General features: G+C 39.1%; 1 protein-coding gene across 1 annotated transcript in view; it reads left to right on the forward strand.

The window, feature by feature from the left end:
- The window catches only part of C7 (complement C7), a 91,463-nt gene that overhangs the window by 15,274 nt on the left and 57,454 nt on the right, over nt 1-18,735 (forward strand). Inside the window, 4 exon segments of the mRNA XM_023545637.2 lie at nt 1,562-1,637; nt 4,478-4,619; nt 6,920-7,067; nt 14,310-14,448. Coding sequence (XP_023401405.2) covers nt 1,562-1,637; nt 4,478-4,619; nt 6,920-7,067; nt 14,310-14,448 — 505 coding nt within the window.

Here is an 18,735-nt window from a genome sequence, read left to right on the forward strand (position 1 = left end):
TCAGAGGGCCAGAGCTGAGCACTGTGTAAGAAGTCAGAAACCTCATTTACTGCTTATTTTTCAATTTAAGTCAACTCTGCATTTTCTACATGTACTTCATTTGTGTGCAGTTGTTTCAACTCAAGTCGCCTCCTGCTTGAGTGGGTGCTTAAAAGGCGGGTGGGGGTTAGGGGAGTGGAGGAAAGGCGTTTAAAAATAAGTTCCTGTCCATTTAACCTCTGCCAGTTTTTAGTTTTTCACTCGTCCTAGGGTTTTTAAAAATATATATATATAATTGATTTTTTTTGGTGTGTTTGTTGTTGCTGAGAATATGCACAGCAAAATATACATCAATTCAACAGTTTCTACACGAACAATTCAGTGACATCGGTTACATTCCTTGAGTTGTGCAACTATTCTCACCCTCTTTTTTCAAGGTGTTCCTCCCCCATTGAGGTAAAACCACCTCCCCTTAAGGTTCCTATCTAATCTTTTGAGTTGCTGTTGTCAATTTAATCGCATATGGATTAAGTCTTAAAAGAGCATAATGCTCAAGGCAGACGTTCTTTACTAGTTAAGCTAAACTATTGTTTGATTTTAAGAAGATTTCAGGGGATGTTTTTCGTTTAAGGTTTAAAGACTATCTCAGGGCAATAGTTTCAGGGGTTGATGCAGCCTTCATGGATCCAGAAGGTTTGGAGTCCATGAAAATTTGAAATTCTGTTCTATATTTTCCACTTTTGATAAGGATTCTTCTATAGAATCTTTGCTCAAAATGTTCAGTAAGGGTACCTGGGCACCATCTAGTTCTTCTGGTCTCACGGCAAAGGAAACACTTATTCATGCAGACAATTAGCCACGCATTACATTTCTTCCTCCTATTTCTGACTCTCCTTCTTCATCTATTGCTTCAGGTGAACAGAGACCAATTGTTATGTCTTGGATGGCTGCTGCAAGCTTTTAAGACTCCAGGCACTAAACAATGAACTAGGAGATAGAATAGAAGCCCTGAACACATTATTAGATCAATTAACTGGGATGGCCCATGAAATCTCCTTGTATGGTCTTATTAGAGCTTCTTCTCTCTCACTTGAAAGTTTTTGTCTAACTCTTCAACTTATTATTCAGAATCCCTTCGAAGGCCTTAATATCTTCCTCCTATGTGTTCTCATCTTTCCCCTGGACTACTGATCCCTCCCTTAGCTATATTTTCTTAACACTTTATACTGTACACATTCCTATTATGAAATCTATTAAATTAGATATATTATGACTGTTTATACATCTGTGTCACTGCCCTCCCTCTCCATCAGTAGTCAGTGGCCTATCTCTTTTTTAATTTCTATAACTCCAGTGTTTAAATAGCCTGGCACATTATTAATAAATGTTGGTTAAACTAATTTATCTCAAAAAAAAAAAAAAATGGGTAACGCTGCTACATTTTTACACATTTTGGGATGTTTTTAGTGTCTGTTAGAGAAAAAATTGTGGTGGTTATGTACTTCCATTTTGACTCTTCTTTGTGTGCCCTCTCTCTTATCTTTCTACCTGTTTTGTGATGGACAATTTGACCCTGTGACAGTGCCTCCTCTCCAATCAATTGCCAGTGGGATTCCTATGCTCCTTGGTCAGAATGCGATGGCTGTACCAAGACTCAGGTAGCACTATGAAAAATCTTTGTACTTGATTATTTATCCACAGAATTACCTTAGATATGGCCAAAATAGTACTGACTTTTAAAGCTATTTTTATGTTTCTTAAAAATTATACCAGTAATTTTCAAGGGAGAGAAGTATGACTTGTTTAATAATTAATTTTTTTATTATAATATAGAATATAATATAACATATTATGTAATATATTATAGCAATGATTGTGAGGATGGCGCAGGACCAGGCAGTGTTTTGTGTCTGTTGTACATAGGGTGGCTGTGAGTTGGAACCGATGTGACAACGCCTAACAACCACAACAATTACAGTAATCTCTGTATTTTCATTTTTCTTGAAACCTTTTATAAGTCTTGTCTTTGACCTAGAAATATACATGAGATAAAAGTTAAAGTCAACTTGATAACTCCTTAACTAATAAAGAAATAGGGATGGCATGAAATGAAATTAGTACTTAATTTAAAATCTGTTTCATATTCGCTGGATTCAACTTTTAGTTCCTAAGTGATAAAAATAAAACATCAGACTTGACTAGAGATTTTAAAGTATTTCTAAAAAGGTATGTTTTTAAATAATTATATATGAAATGTTGACTGGAGAATATACAGGAAACTATAAATTAAGAAAACACTACTCATAATTTCACCATTTAGAAAAATGCAATATAGCAGCATTTTGGTATATATTCATTCAGCTTATTTTCTCTCTGTGTGTTTATAGTTTCTAAAAGTAGGATTATTTGTTCATAGTTTTCTACCCTACTATTTTAATCTTATGTTGTACTATACGCGTGAATTTTAACAGCTACGTAATGTTTTGTTATATGAATATACCAAACTTATTTATCTACTTTCCTGTTGTTGAATATTTTAAGTTGTTTTCATTTTGTATTATTATAAATAAAACTTTAATAAACATTTTTGAACATAGATATCTGTCCTTTTTCCTGATAATTTTCCTGGGGTAAATGCCTAGGAATATAATGTTTGTTTTAAAGATCGCAAACATTATCGTTAAATATTTTTAAAGTGGTTTAATTCAGATAAAAATGTGTAGTTAAAAATAATTTTTAATTCTTAAAATAACAGAACCATATTATAGAGGACAATTTCTGTTTTGAAGCACCATGATAATCATCAAGCATTTATTAGTTACACAAATGCAAAGTTTGTCTCGTAGCAAATATAATAGATGACAACTCTGATTATAGGCAAACAGGTACATGAATAACAAGGTGAAAGTCAAGCAAACACAAAGCACATATAGAAATTCTTATAATTTAAAAACAAGTTAAGAAAGAACTCTAACTAGAAATAGCTAGAGGGCATTTTCACGTTAGTTTTTTTTTTTTTTTCCTTTAAGTAGAAGGTCATCACACAATGGCCACCTTCCTAGCTTATAAAAACAAAATTCTTATGCAGAAAGAGACAAGTGAAAATGAAAAAGGGCCATGAGATGAGAGTTTGACAGGTGGGAATAAAACAACTGAGAGTGGGCAGCCATCAAGGGCACTGGCAATATGGGAAGGGAAAAGACTACTTATACAAACAACACAATCTGTTGGATTAGGACATTGGAACCTCAGAAAAGGACAAATTAATAAGCCACATATGAGAGATGTCTTCATCAATCAAAAACAGAAACTGGAAATTTATCAAGAAACTGTACTGGGTTCCATTCCCACTCACTGCTCCATGACTCCTCTGCTCATACACAAAGAAAGGCACCAGGCCTAGCCTCTGCTTGGTACAAGTCTGCTCAGATCTCAAATTACATTACTGGGACCGTTTGCCTCAAGAAATCCCCACTTCAAACCCAATTTAAGATGGATGAATAAATTCCATATTGGCTTGCCCTTGGTTTCTGCTCAAGGTTTAAATCCTCTGGAATCTCAGATTCAGTTCACTTGTATTAGTGGGGGAGGGGTGAGTACAGGCTGAGGCCTAAAAGACGCACCTTTGGTTGCCTTGAGGAGGAAAAGGATTTGGTAGGTCCTTCGTTTTGTTTAATTAGATACATGCCCTCATATTGAATGAAAATTAAATGAATTTTAGTTGTAAGTTTCTCACTCGGTCTGATTATTTCCTCTGTTTTCTAATACTACTTATCCCTCAGAGCTTGTTTTTGACATATCTCCCGTTTCAGAGTTCAGTGTTGTTGTTGTTTAATATTCCATTTCAGAGTTCAATGTTTAATTCTCTGGTAAAATTCCATTGTAGATGTAGCTTCATCTTTGGACTACTTAGGTTTCTGTTTTGTAAACTTGATCTGCATGGTAGCATATTTCCTCTGAGTACTCTTCCTTGCCTTGTTTCTGAAAAAGCTTAAAGTTTAAAAAAAAAAAAATTTTTTTTAGCTCAAATCAAATGCCATCATGTTTGTACAGATTTCCCTACCTCCACTTTACCGCTATTCTACTGTCCAAGACCCTTACCCTCCTTCTGGCATAATTTATTTTATCTTTCTGATTAGCTCTTGGTACAGAACTTTGACAAAAATATTAATCATTCTATATGGTAATCTATTGGCGTATATGTCTAACTAGCCAAGCTTGACTCTTTCAGGTCACTTTCTTATAGATTCTCTAATTTTTTTTTTTTTTTTTGCACTCAACACTGAAAGTAAATATATAGCTGGGAGCTTTCTATAAATAATCATCCCACTGTGACTGAACTCAAGGACAAGTGGGTCTGTGGGTTCATTGATTTTGGAGGTTTCATTTTTGCAGAATGCCAGAACAATTTCCCGGACATTGCCTCTCCAATTGCATTAATTTCTCTCAGATAAAGAAAACTGGAAATATCTAAAAGCACTATCTGTCTTATGTGTAGACTCGAAGGCGGTCGATTGCTGTTTATGGTCAGTATGGAGGCCTACCTTGCGTTGGAAGTGCTTTTGAAACACAATCCTGTGAACCTACTCGAGGATGCCCAGTAGAAGAGGGATGTGGAGAGCGTTTCAGGTGTTCTTCAGGTAATTTGTTCCCATGGTGTTAGGATCCAGACTGTAAACTGAAATCCTACTTGATAACTTGTTCAATATATACTTGCTTAATTTTACTGAAGTTATATTGGCCTATAAATTAATTTCCCTCAAGCATCAGCAGGATTTTTGTTGGCATATTAATCACTCATTCAGCTGTCATTCTTTCAAATGCAAAGACAGGCACCTGGTAATAGAGGTGGAACTATGCTTTGCCTCTTTAAACAGAATTATGATTATTGACGGACCCAGCAGCTTATAACGTCATGTTTTTGGTGAAGATATAGAGTGAGTCTAGTATCAACACTGAGATTGAACAAAAGCAATGTTACTGCTCAAATTATTGTTATGTCTGCAAGATAAACAAACCATTAGCTCATCAGTGAATCATGCAGGTCATCTCTGTCTACAGTGTGTTTAAAACACCGTTTTGGCATGAATATTGTTTAGTCTATTGTCTGCTGCATTTATGTGGTCAGATTAATTCAACAGACCGGAGCAAACATTTACTATTCTTGTTATACTCCAGGTATAGTGATGAGGGTAGTAGTTATAGAAATGAAATAAAAAGTCTCTTTCCTCCAAAACATTGTGGTTTTATGGACAGAATTGTGTATAAATAAATAATCTCTCCTCATCTCCGTCAAACTCCTATTTTACTTTCAAACCCAAATCAGATAATGCCTTCTATGGGAAGCCTTCCCTGACCCCCCAACTGAAAAAGCTAATTAACTTTTCACTTCTCTGTGTTCCTTATGAATCTTCTACCACCCTGTAATCATGACTATTTGTTCGCCTGGATGTCTCTATTGGTAGACTATGCACTCTTCGAAGACATAGATTATATTTCTTTCATTTTTGCATCTGGAGTTCCTAGTACACAGTAGACTTTCAATAAATGTTTGCTGCATTGGATTGAGTGACAGTACAGTGGGCTGTGTGCTATGCTTGTTGTGTGCAGAGCAGATTATAAAGACACAGAAGGAGGACATGAACCCTAGTCTGCGGGGTTGGTATGGCTACTGTGAGAAGTTAATGTTTAGTTTGATTTTTGAGGGACGAGTAGGAGATAGGAGAGAATACCCTTCTACCAGAAAGAACTGTAAGTACAGGTAACAGGGGGAAAACAGAAAGCATGCCAGTGGCCTGGTATGACTAAGGCATAAGGTTTAAGTAGGAAAATGGCTGGAGATGTTGCTAAGGAGGTAGACAGGGGCCAAATCATCTAGTGCCCTCCTTCTGTTCTTCCTTGGTACCCTGGGCTTATGTATAATCATGACAGTCATGGTACTGAGTTACAGTGGTCTATGTCTTCATAGGGAGCACTGGTGGTGCAGTGGTTATGAACTTGGCTGCTAAAAAAAGGTTGGTGGTTTGAACCCACCAGCTGCTCCTTGGAAATTCTGTGGGACAGTTCTACTCTGTCTCATAGGGTTGCTAAGAGTCAGAACCAACTTGCTGGCGAGAGGTTTGATTTGGCTTTTGGTATGTCTTCATAGAAGCCCTGGTGGCTAAAACCCTTGGTTGCTAACCAAAAGTTCGGCTGTTCGAATCCATCAGCCTCTCCACAGGAGAAAGTTGTGGTAGTCTGTTTCCTTGGAAACCCTATGGGGCAGTTCTACTCCGTCCCATAGGGTCTCTATGAGTTTGACTCTATGACGGCAAGTTAAATAAAAAGCCTGACAGAGACCATTTTTATTGTATTTGTACCCAGACACCCGGGAAGAGTGCCTTACACAGACAAACAAAAAACAAACTTGTTGCCGTTGAGTTGATCCCAACTCATAGCAACCCTGTAGGGCAGAGTAGAACTGCCCCATAGGGTTTCCAAGGAGCAGCTGGTGGATTCAAACTGCCAACCTTTTGGTTTGCAACCAACCCTTACACAGAGTAGATGCTAAAGAAATGTTAAGTTTTAACACTTTGGCCCAGTTCCCATGCTTTCAAAGCTCACATATCTAAATCGCCAAGAAATGCAGTCCTTTGGGATCTCAGTCAGAGATTACAGAAAAAAATTATTGAAAACCGAAGAGCAGGAGGTGAATCTATCTTCCCAGTAGGTGGCATTGCGTGATTCTGGAGGATTCAGAAAGACTGCTTAATGATGTTGGGGGAAGAACCTGGAATTTTGAATTCAGGTTCTATTTTCCATTTTGTGTCTGACCAAGGTCAGAATCTATTCTGTGTGCTGCCTCACCCAGACACCCTGAGGCGTTCACATCAGACTATCTGGGCAGTGGTGGGGGGTGGGAGGGGAACCGCCTTAACCCTGTTTCATTTCTTTCATTCAGGTCAGTGCATCAGCAGATCTTTGGTTTGCAATGGGGACTCTGACTGTGAGGAAGATAGTTCTGATGAAGACAGATGTGAAGGCTCAGAAAACAGACCTTCTTGTGACATTGATAAACCTCCTCCAAACGTGGAATTAACCGGAAATGGGTAAGGTTCTGGGCAGCCTCCTGCACACACTAAAAAATATAGTCTTTCGTTTTGCTTCATTTTGTTTTATGGCTTGGTAAGTCTAAAACCAAATCACCTAATAGCCAAGACTCTTCATTGGCTCAGAGCTCTTTGCCACATCCTGAAACATTTTTTTTTTTTTTTAATGTGGTAAGATGTAGATTGACCAGTTGTCCAGGACTGACCTGGTTTTAGCACTGAAAGTCCCATATCCAAGTAAACCCCTTGGTCCTGGGCAAACCTGGACTCTTAGTCACCCTTGGTGTTGGTGGGGTACCTTAGTTTGCTAGCTGTTGTAACTCTAATACCACAAGTGGGTAGCTTTATTTCTTGTAGTAGAGCTTTGTAGTTTTCTTTGTATAGGTCTTTTACATCCTTGGTAAGATTTATTCCTAAGTATTTTATCTTCTTGGGGGCTACTGTGAATGGTATTGATTTGGTGATTTCCTCTTCGGTGTTCTTTTTGTTGATGTAGAGGAATCCAAGTGATTTTTGTATGTTTATCTTATAACCTGAGACTCTGCCAAACTCTTCTATTAGTTTCAGTAGTTTTCTGGAGGATTCCTCAGGGTTTTCTGTGTATAAGATCATGTCATCTGCAAATAGAGATAATTTTACTTTCTCCTTGCCAATCCGGATGCCCTTTATTTCTTTGTCTAGCCTAATTGCCCTGGCTAGGACCTCTAGCACAATGTCGAACAAGAGCGGTGATAAAGGGCATCCTTGTCTGGTTCCCGTTCTCAAGGGAAATGCCTTCAGGTTCTCTCCATTTAGAGTGATGTTGGCTGTTGGCTTTGCATAGATGCCCTTTATTATGTTGAGGAATTTTCCTTCAATTCCTATTTTGGTGAGAGTTTTTATCATAAATGGGTGTTGGACTTTGTCAAATGCCTTTTCTGCATCAATTGATAAGATCATGTGGTTTTTGCCTTTTGTTTTATTTATGTGGTGGATTACATTAATGGTTTTTCTGATATTAAACCAGCCTTGCATAAATTGCATACCTGGTATAAATCCCACTTGATCGTGGTGAATTATTTTTTTGATATGTTGTTGAATTCTATTGGCTAGAATTTTGTTGAGGATTTTTGCATCTATGTTCATGAGGGATATAGGTCTATAATTTTCTTTTTTTGTAATGTCTTTACCTGGTTTTGGTATCAGGGAGATGGTGGCTTCATAGAATGAGTTGGGTAGTATTCCGTCATTTTCTATGCTTTGAAATACCTTTAGTAGTAGTGGTGTTAACTCTTCTCTGAAAGTTTGGTAGAACTCTGCAGTGAAGCCGTCCGGGCCAGTACTTTTTTTTGTTGGGAGCTTTTTGATTACCGTTTCAATCTCTTTTTTTGTTATGGGTCTATTTAGTTGTTCTACTTCTGAATGTGTTAGTTTAGGTAGGTAGTGTTTTTCCAGGAATTCATCCATTTCTTCTAGGTTTGCAAATTTGTTAGAGTACAATTTTTCGTAATAATCTGATATGATTCTTTTAATTTCAGTTGGGTCTGTTGTGATGTGGCCCTTCTCATTTCTTATTCGGGTTATTTGTTTCCTTTCCTGTATTTCTTTAGTCAGTCTAGCCAATGGTTTATCAATTTTGTTAATTTTTTCAAAGAACCAGCTTTTGGCTTTGTTAATTCTTTCAATTGTTTTTCTGTTCTCTAATTCATTTAGTTCAGCTCTAATTTTTATTATTTGTTTTCTTCTGGTGCCTGATGGATTCTTTTGTTGCTCACTTTCTATTTGTTCAAGTTGTCGGGACAGTTCTCTGATTTTGGCTCTTTCTTCTTTTTGTATGTGTGCATTTATCGATATAAATTGGCCTCTGAGCACTGCTTTTGCTGTGTCCCAGAAGTTTTGATAGGAAGTATTTTCATTCTCGTTGCATTCTATGAATTTCCTTATTCCCTCCTTGATGTCTTCTATAACCCAGTCTTTTTTCAGGAGGGTATTGTTCAGTTTCCAAGTATTTGATTTCTTTTCCCTAATTTTTCTGTTATTGATTTCTACTTTTATTGCCTTGTGGTCTGAGAAGATGCTTTGTAATATTTCGATGTTTTGGATTCTGCAAAGGTTTGTTTTATGACCTAATATGTGGTCTATTCTAGAGAATGTTCCATGTGCACTAGAAAAAAAGTATACTTTGCAGCAGTTGGGTGGAGAGTTCTGTATAAGTCAATGAGGTCAAGTTGGTTGATTGTTGTAATTAGGTCTTCCGTTTCTCTATTGAGCTTCTTACTGGAAGTCCTGTCCTTCTCCGAAAGTGGTGTGTTGAAGTCTCCTACTATAATTGCGGAGGTGTCTATCTCACTTTTCAGTTCTGTTAAAATTTGATTTATGTATCTTGCAGCCCTGTCATTGGGTGCATAAATATTTAATATGGTTATGTCTTCCTGATCAATTGTCCCTTTTATCATTATGTAGTGTCCTTCTTTATCCTTTGTGGTGGATTTAAGTCTAAAGTCTATTTTGTCAGAAATTAATATTGCTACTCCTCTTCTTTTTTGCTTATTGTTTGCTTGATATATTTTTTCCATCCTTTGAGTTTTAGTTTGTTTGTGTCTCTAAGTCTAAGGTGTGTCTCTTGTAGGCAGCACATAGACGGATCGTGTTTCTTTATCCAGTCCGAGACTCTCTGTCTCTTTATTGGTGCATTTAGTCCATTTACATTCAGCGTAATTATAGATAAATAAGTTTTTAGTGCTGTCATTTTGATGCCTTTTTATGTGTGTTGTTGACAATTTCATTTTTCCACTTACTTTTTTGTGCCGAGACGTATTTCTTAGTAAATTGTGAGATCCTCATTTTCATAGTGTTTGACTCTATGTTTGTTGAGTCGTTACGTTTTTCTTGGCTTTTATCTTGAGTTATGGAGTTGTTATACCTCTTTGTGGTTACCTTAATATTTACCCCTATTTTTCTAAGTAAAAACCTAACTTGTATGGTTCTATATCGCCTTGTATCACTCTCCATATGGCAGTTCTATGCCACCTGTATTTAGTCCCTCTTTTTGATTATTGTGATCTTTTACATAATGACTTCAATGATTCCCTGTTATGAGCATTTTTTTTTTAATTAATCTTAATTTGTTTTTGTGATTTCCCTATTTGAGTTGATATCAGGATGTTCTGTTTTGTGACCTTGTGTTGTGCTGGTATCTGATATTATTGGTTTTCTGACCAAACAATATCCTTTAGTATTTCTTGTAGCTTTGGTTTGGTTTTTGCGAATTCTCTAAGCTTGTGTTTATCTGTAAATATCTTAATTTCGCCTTCATATTTCAGAGAGAGTTTTGCTGGATATATGATCCTTGGCTGGCAGTTTTTCTCCTTCAGTGCTCTGTATATGTCATCCCATTGCCTTCTTGCCTGCGTGGTTTCTGCTGAGTAGTCTGAACTTATTCTTATTGATTCTCCCTTGAAGGAGACCTTTCTTTTCTCCCTGGCTGCTTTTAAAATTTTCTCTTTATCTTTGGTTTTGGCAAGTTTGATGATAATATGTCTTGGTGTTTTTCTTTTTGGATCAATCTTAAATGGGGTTCGATGAACATCTTGGATAGATATCCTTTCGTCTTTCATGATGTCAGGAAGTTTTCTGTCAGCAGATCTTCAACTGTTTTCTCTGTGTTTTCTGTCCTCCCTCCCTGTTCTGGGACTCCAATCATACGCAAGTTATCCTTCTTGATAGGGTCCGACGTGATTCTTAGGGTTTCTTCATTTTTTTAAATTCTTTTATCTGATTTTTTTTCAGCTATGTTGGTGTTAATTCCCTGGTCCTCCAGATTTCCCAGTCTGCATTCTAATTGCTCAAGTCTCCTTCTCTGACTTCCTATTGCGTTGTCTAATTCTGTAATTTTATTGTTAATCTTTTGGATTTCTACATGCTGTCTCTCTATGGATTCTTGCAACTTATTAATTTTTCCACTATGTTCTTGAATAATCTTTTTGAGTTCTTCAACTGTTTTATCAGTGTGTTCCTTGGCTTTTTCTGCAGTTTGCCTTATTTCATTTGTGATGTCTTGAAGCATTCTGTAAATTAGTTTTTTATATTCTGTATCTGATAATTCCAGGATTGTATCTTCATTTGGGAAAGATTTTGATTCTTTTGTTTAGGGGGTTGTAGAAGCTGTCATGGTCTGCTTCTTTATGTGGTTTGATATTGACTGCTGTCTCCGAGCCATCACTAAGATATATTAAAAAAAAAAAAAGTGGTTTATTCTATAATTGCTCACTGAGTCTTATCTTGTTTTGTTTTCTTTCAATATACGTGGATGGGCTACTAGATTGTGCTGTCTTGTTTGTTATAGCCCTTGACTTACTTATGACCTATTACCAGCTGGTTTGGGCTGTTGCCAGATATATATGCCTGAGTCTACTCACTATTCTTGAGTAGAATCTGATTTTGGGTCATCAAGTGTGTGCTGCAGCCTAATACCTATCCATTTTGAGAAGTAGTGGTGATAGTTGTGTGCACCAGATTCTATTAGCAGCTGGGGTTCACCCTCCAGGGGGGTCAGGATGCTGACAGGCTTCCCCCAAGTGTCAGTGATGTAGGTGTGTCTCTATTCCTATAGCACCTTTGTGGGAGGGCACTGCAGCTGTACCTTAGGCCCCCAATGCAAGTACCTCTACTGATTGGTAGATGTCACCCTCCTTAGACCCCTAAGGCAAGAGGCTAGGTGGTCTGGGGGGAGCTTCAGCCCTCAGTTCCGTGTTGTGGGTCAGTTAGGGCTCTGTTGAATATGCAGAGATATCAGACCTGGGAAACTTGTTTTTCCAGAAAATCTGCTAAAAAAAAAATGCAGTCAGATCCCTATCAGAACTGCCTTTGGATTATAACCGCCACCTTGTTCCCTGTAAGGATGAAAGTCCGAGATTTGGATCATATATGCTTGGCTGTAGCTGGTTCTGTGTTTTTAGTCCAATTAGGGATGGATTTTTGGTCCCTGGGTTTTTGTGGTTCCTTCTCTCAGGCCGGAAGAATGGGTTAGGAAAAGACCAAAAAAGAAAAAAAAAAGGGGGGAAAAGCAAGGCCGCCCCGGAGCCAGAGCCGTTCTCCCTCTGGCTCAGGAAATTCCAATGTTAATGAAGCCGCCTGGGAAGGGTGGGGGAGGGTTCAGAGAAATAGGAGAGTAGCACCTCGGAATATAGCCAAAGTTGCTTATCTTGCTTGGAATGACTATTTTATCTGAGATTCCCGAGGGGCATGTCGCCTATGTGTGCTGGCTGTGTGGATATTGCCCCCGAGGGTCTGGCCCGCTGAAGCCGCGGTCAGATCCTCCGCTGCCAGTCCAAAGCCCAATGTCAAGGTTCCCCTGCTGGGATGCTGCACTCCTGGCTCCAGAATCAGTCGCTGCCTCGGGGACTTCTCGTCCGGCCAGCCGTGTCACCGCGCCGCCCCCGCGGACCGGCTGGGCCCCCTCCTGGGGTTAGTTCAGGGGAGTAGGGCTGCGCCCCGTGCTTGCGCTGTGACAGTGCCCAGTCAAAAGCCTGGCGCCAAGGTTCCCCAGCTGGGATGCTGCACTCCTTGCTCCAAAACCAGTCACTGCCTCCCGGGGACTTCTCCCACTAGCCGCGTCGCCACGCCGCCCACGTGGACCGGCTGGGCCCCCTCGCGGGGTCAATTCAGGGGGGTAGGGCTGTGCCCCTTGTTTGCTCCATCACAAGATTCTGAGTTCAGCTCCCCTGGGCCCAGACCTAAGCTCGGTGCCAAGGTTACCTGACTGGGATGCTGGCTCCAGGCTCTGAAAACAGTCGCTGCTTCCCCGTATTTGTTCGTTCTCCGTCTCTAAATCTGTGTTTGTTGTTCAGGGTTCGTAGATTGTTATCTTTGTGATCAATTCACTTGTTTTTCCAAGTCTTTGTTGCAAGAGGGATCCGAGGTAGCATCTACCTAGTCCGCCATCTTGGCCCCCTCAAGTGGGTAGCTTTAAAAAAGGAAAATACATTTTCCCAAGTTTAGGAGGCTAAAAGTCTGAATTCAAGGCACTGGCTATATATGCCCTCTCTCTGTTGCCTCTGCAGGAAGATCCTTGTTTTAGCTTCCAGAGCCCTGGTGTTCCTTGAGTCCTTGGTGACCTTCATGTGGCATCTACTTTCCCCAATTAGTGTCTAATTTGCTCCTTTTTATAACTCAGAAGTGATTAGGTTTAGGGCACACCCTACACAGATATGGAGCCCTGGTGGGGAAATGCTTAAGAGCTCGGCTGCTAACCAAAAGGTCAGCAGTTCGAATCCACCAGCCCCTCCTTGGAAACCTTATGGGGCAGTTCTAGTCTGTCCTATAGGGTCGCTATGAGTTGGAATCACAACGATTTTAGTTTTGTTTGGTTATACTCACACAACCTCATTAACATAACAAAGAAAACCCTATTCCCAAACAGTATTATATCCACAGGTGTAGGGGTTAGCGTTTGTCCAACACATATTTCAGAACACAGTTCAATCCATAACCGGGGTAAAGGGAAAGAGAGAGAGAAGGGCATGATTCACTAATGTGGGACTTCTTACTAATGAAGAGATGAGAGGGTGATAGCAGAGAGAGAGAGAAAGAGCAGAGAAATGGTGTGTTGTAAGAGAATGAAAAACGATTGCCCAAACCACCTGGAAACTTTCATTTCCAAGTGAAGTTGGGAAAATCCTGTGTTTTTCTTTTCAAAAAGAATCCTGAGGAACATTTAGCGGTCATCTGACCCAAATAAAGTTTCCAAGGCTTTAAAAGAATCCGTTTTAAAGCAATGGGTAGATACTACTTTTTCTATAATATCTTAAAATTTATTAACAGAGATACAGGATAAAGTTACTCTAAGAATATATCATTCAGCATGCCAGGAAGCAATTAGTTTAAATGCGTTGTAGAGAGCTTTCTCTTCTCAAGAGTAGCCTTAATTGTACGGTTTTATCTGTAGATTCAGTTCAAAAGCAGCTGTTGCCATAGATACAACAGGGCTGTGTGCTTCCTAAATATGTTCTTAGGCTGAAAGGATGTTGGATTTCCTCAGCTGTTAGTACTAGCTATTATAACATACAGGCAAAGTTGGATAATGTACAGTGTGCATTAGGATGCTGTTTTCTTTATTTAAGCTCTCTCAAATAAAATGCTTAACTGTAATGCATTTCAAGAATTTCTAAAGTTCTCTAATGATGCCTTTTCCAGCAAGTGCTATTTCTGGTTTCTAACTGCCTTTTCTTCCTTTCTTCTTCTTCGTCTTCTTTTTTTTGACAGTTACAATGCACTCACTGGCAAGTTTAGGAACCGAGTCATCAACACAAAAAGTTTTGGTGGTCAGTGCAGAAAGGTGTTTAGTGGAGACGGGAGAGATTTCTACCGACTGAGTGGCAATGTCCTCTCCTATACGTTCCAGGTACCTAATTACATTGATTTAATTTATTTCTAATTTGTGAATTGTTGTCAGAAATCCTAATTTATGGGATACTGATCTTTTGGTATTTGTGGAGAATTTACTTGTGGTCTAATATGCAGCAGAATTTTTTTTAAGTGTTCTATGTAGACTTGAAGAGAATAGGTATTCTTTAACTTGGGGACAGGGCGGTGATGACAATTAGATCCCAAGTAGACAAAATATCTTTATGCTTCATTTTCCACTCTGTGACCTACAGGGACCCAGGACCTTACTGTGTGTCCCTGGATGGGTGCTAAAACTCAGGGCCTTGGTCATGACCACTTATGATGATCCCTTTAGGACTGCCACAGTGTCAGCCCACGTACAAATGCTTTTATTTTGAAATTGTAAAATATTTCATATATATATATATATAGAAATGTGAGTAACATATATATATAGTTTAAAGACAAAACAACTTTTTTTTTTAAATAATTTTTATTGTGCTTTAAGTGAAAGTTTACAAATCAAGTCAGTCTGTCACGTATAAGCTTATATACATCTTACTACATACTCTCACTTACTCTCCCCCTAATGAGTCAGCTCACTCCCTCCTTCTAGTCTCTCGTTTCATGACCGTTTTGCCAGTTTCTAACCCTCTCTACCCTCCCATCTCCCCTCCAGACAGGAGATGCCAACACAGTCTCAGGTGTCCACCTGATACAAGTAGCTCACTCTTCATCAGCATCTCTCTCCAACCCATTGTCCAGTCCCTTCCATGTCTGATGAGTTGCCTTGGGAATGGTTCCTGTCCTGGGCCAACAGAAGGTTTGGGGACCATGACCACCGGGATTCTTCTAGGCTCAGTCGGACCATTAAGTCTGGTCTTTTTATGAGAGTTTGGGGTCTGCATCCCACTGTTCTCCTGCTCCCTCAGGGGTTCTCTGTTGTGCTCCCTGTCAGGGCAGTCATCGGTTGTGGCCGGGCACCATCTAGAAGACAAAGCAACTTTTATTACAGCAAACATATGTGTGAAAGGCCCCTGGGTGGTACAAAAGCTTTGCATTCGACTGCTAACCTAAAGGTTGGTGGTTCAAACACACCCAGTAGTGCCAAGTAAGAAAAGCCTGGTGATCTGCTTCCATTAAGATTGCAGCCAAGAAAACCCTCTAGAGCAGTTCTAGGCTGTAACACATGGAGTCACCATGAGCTGAAGTCGACTCACTGGCAACTAACAGCAACAACAACAAATATATATGCAACAAAATATTTGCCATTTCAACATTCTTCACATGTATAATCTAGTGACATTAATTATGTTCATCATGCTGTGAACCCATCCATTATCTGGTTCCAAATTTTTCCATTACTCTTGACAGAAGTTCAGTGTCTCCTAAGCAACAAATCCCCTTTCCCCCGCCCTTCTGCCGGCCGTGGTAACCACTAATAAACTTTGGTCTCCATACACTTGCGTATTCTAGATATTTCATATAAGTGGAACAAAATAATAAATATCCGTATATTCCCATTACCTATCTTAAGAAATGGAGCTCTGGTGGCACAGTGGTTAAGAGTTATGGCTGCTAACCAAAAGGTTGCCAGTTCAAATCCACCAGCCGCTCCTTGGAAATCCTATGGGGCGGTTCTACTCTGTCCTTTAGGGTTGCTATGAGTCAGAATCGACTCGATGGCAATGGGTTTTTTTATCTTAAGAAATAGTATATTGTATATGTGCGCTCTCTGATCACATCCCTTCTCTATACCTCAGGCAACCACTTTTTTATATTTTGTATGAATCACTTTCTTGTTTTTCTATATAGGTTTATTTCATAAGTCTTTGTCCCTAAATGTAGGAGCCCTGGTGGCACAGTGTGTAAAGCACTTGGCTGCAAACCAAAAGGTTGGTGGTTCAAACCCACCAGCTGCTCTGCAGGAGAAAGATGTGGCAGTCTGCTTCTGTAAAGATTTACAGCCTTGGAAACTCTATGGAGCACTTCTACTCTGTCCTATAGGGTCACTAGGAGCTGGAATCAACTCAACAGCATTGAGTTTGGTTTTTGGGTTGGTTTGTCCCTAAACAAAATTTTTTTGGTTTAGTTTTGTGTTTTGTAATTTATATACACAGAAAATATATAGTATGTAGTCTTCTATGACTTATTTTCTTCTGCTCAAAATTATGGTTTTGAGATTGATTCGCTTTGGTTCAAGTGTCATTTTTATTGCAGAATGGTGTTGCTGTTAAGGGCCATCCAGTTGGTTCTGACACATAGCAGCACTGTGTACAATAGAAGGAAACACTTTGCTGTCCTGGGCCATCCTCACAATCGTTGCTGTGTTTGAGTCCATTGTTGCAGCCACTGTGTTAATCCGTCTCGAGGGTCTTCCTCTTTTTCCCTGACCCTCTACCTTACCAGGCATGATGTCCTTCTCCAGGGACTAGTCTTTCCATAGAACATGTCTAAAGTATGTTCCAGGGAGCATTCTGGCTGTACTTCTTCCAAGACAATTTTTTTGTTTTTCTGGTAGTTCATGATATAGTCAGTATTCTTTGCTAACACCTAATCCAAAGACATCAATTCTTTTTCAGTCTTCCTTATTCTTTGTCCAGCTTTTGACTGCATATGAGGGGATTGAAAATATCATGGCTTGGGTCAAGTGCACATTAGTTCTCAAAGTGACATCTTTGCTTTTGAACACTTTAAAGAGGTCTTTTACAGCAGATTTGCCTAGTGTGATACATTGTTTGATTCCTTGACTGCTGCTTCCATGGCATTGAATGTGGATTTAAGTAAAACGAAATCCTTGACAATGTAAATATTTTCTCTGTTTATCATGATGTAGCTTATTGGTCCAGTTGTGAGGATTTTTGTTTTCTTTATCTTGAGGTGTAATCCATACTGTAACCTGTTGCCAATGAGTCGATTCCAACTCATAGCAACTTTATAGGACAGAGTAGAACTGCCCCATAGGGTTTCCAAGGAGTGGCTGGTGGATATGAACTGCTGACCTTTTGGTTAGCAGCTGAACTCTTAACCATTGTGCCACTAGGGCTCCTGCAGTACAGTGTACTATTACATAAACAGACCATATTTTATCCATTTGATTATTTACAAGCATTTTCTTATGAAAATGACTTGAACATTTTTGTACATGAGTCCCAGTACAAATGGGCTATGGTTTCTCCAGGGCATACACCTAGGACTTGAATTGCTTACATGTAGATTATGTATATGTTAAACTTTACTAGGTAAAGTTTCCAAAGTGGTTGTACCAATTCACATCCCCACCAACATCTTGCCAACATTGGTCAGGCTAGACTTTCTTATTTTGTTTCTGGCCTTAGTGTCTCCTCCACCTTCAAGCTTTTGCTTCTTGCATGCTATTTCTGTCCAATACACCTAATGATAAAATGCATCCCATTCCTTGATTTCTACACATGATCCACTATGCAATACAGTTGTGGCTTTAGGGACTTTGGGGAAGATTTGGAGAGAAGATAGAGGAAAGGTTTTCTGCTGTAGTAGTGCAAACAGATTCAGACAAAACAATTGGCAGCTTTGATCTTAAAATGTCCTTCCACAGCCTTGACGAAATGAAGCTTCTGGTCTCATCCTGTTTCAGTCTCTTTCTTGCTTCCTTATTCCAAGATCCCCTCTCTCCCTCCTTTTTTCCGTTTTCCTCAGAACTCCAAAAACATCCAGTGTGGTTCTCCTTATCTGTTACTGCCAAATTTGTAAAACAAAACTGTTTTTATTCAGACAAAAGAGGCTTTCATTTACCAAGATTAACGCTCTCCAGAAAGCAGCTTTGATTATAAATAGCAAACTCACCATCTTCCAATTTACAATAAAATAAGTTACATTTAAGAGTTGTTGAATAAAAATTGAAAGTGAAACTGATCTGAAGATTTAAATATCTACTTTGGTATCTGCAGTATCATAGGCAATCTACACAGGTTTAATCCTCACGATAGCCTTGGAAGTTAAGTAATAATTTGCTCTTTCATATATGTGAAAATGAAGGCTCAGAGGACTTAAGCCAACTTGCTCCAAGTCCCCAAATTAGTAAGTAGTATTTTTTTTTTTTATAGCTTGAATGGAGCCCTGGTGGTGTAGTGGTTAAGAGCTCAGCTGCTAACCAAAAGTCAGCAGCTCAAATTCACCAGCTGCTCCTTAGAAACTCTGTGAGGGCAGTTCTACTCTGTCCTATAATGTTGCTATAAGTTGGAATTGACTACACTGGGGCAACGGGTTTGTTTTTTTTTTTTTTTTTGGTTTTAGAGCTTGGATAAGGTGCCCTCGTGGTGCA

This window comes from Loxodonta africana, chromosome 2 (genome assembly GCF_030014295.1).
Source record: "Loxodonta africana isolate mLoxAfr1 chromosome 2, mLoxAfr1.hap2, whole genome shotgun sequence".
In the NCBI taxonomy this organism is placed as follows: domain Eukaryota; kingdom Metazoa; phylum Chordata; class Mammalia; order Proboscidea; family Elephantidae; genus Loxodonta; species Loxodonta africana.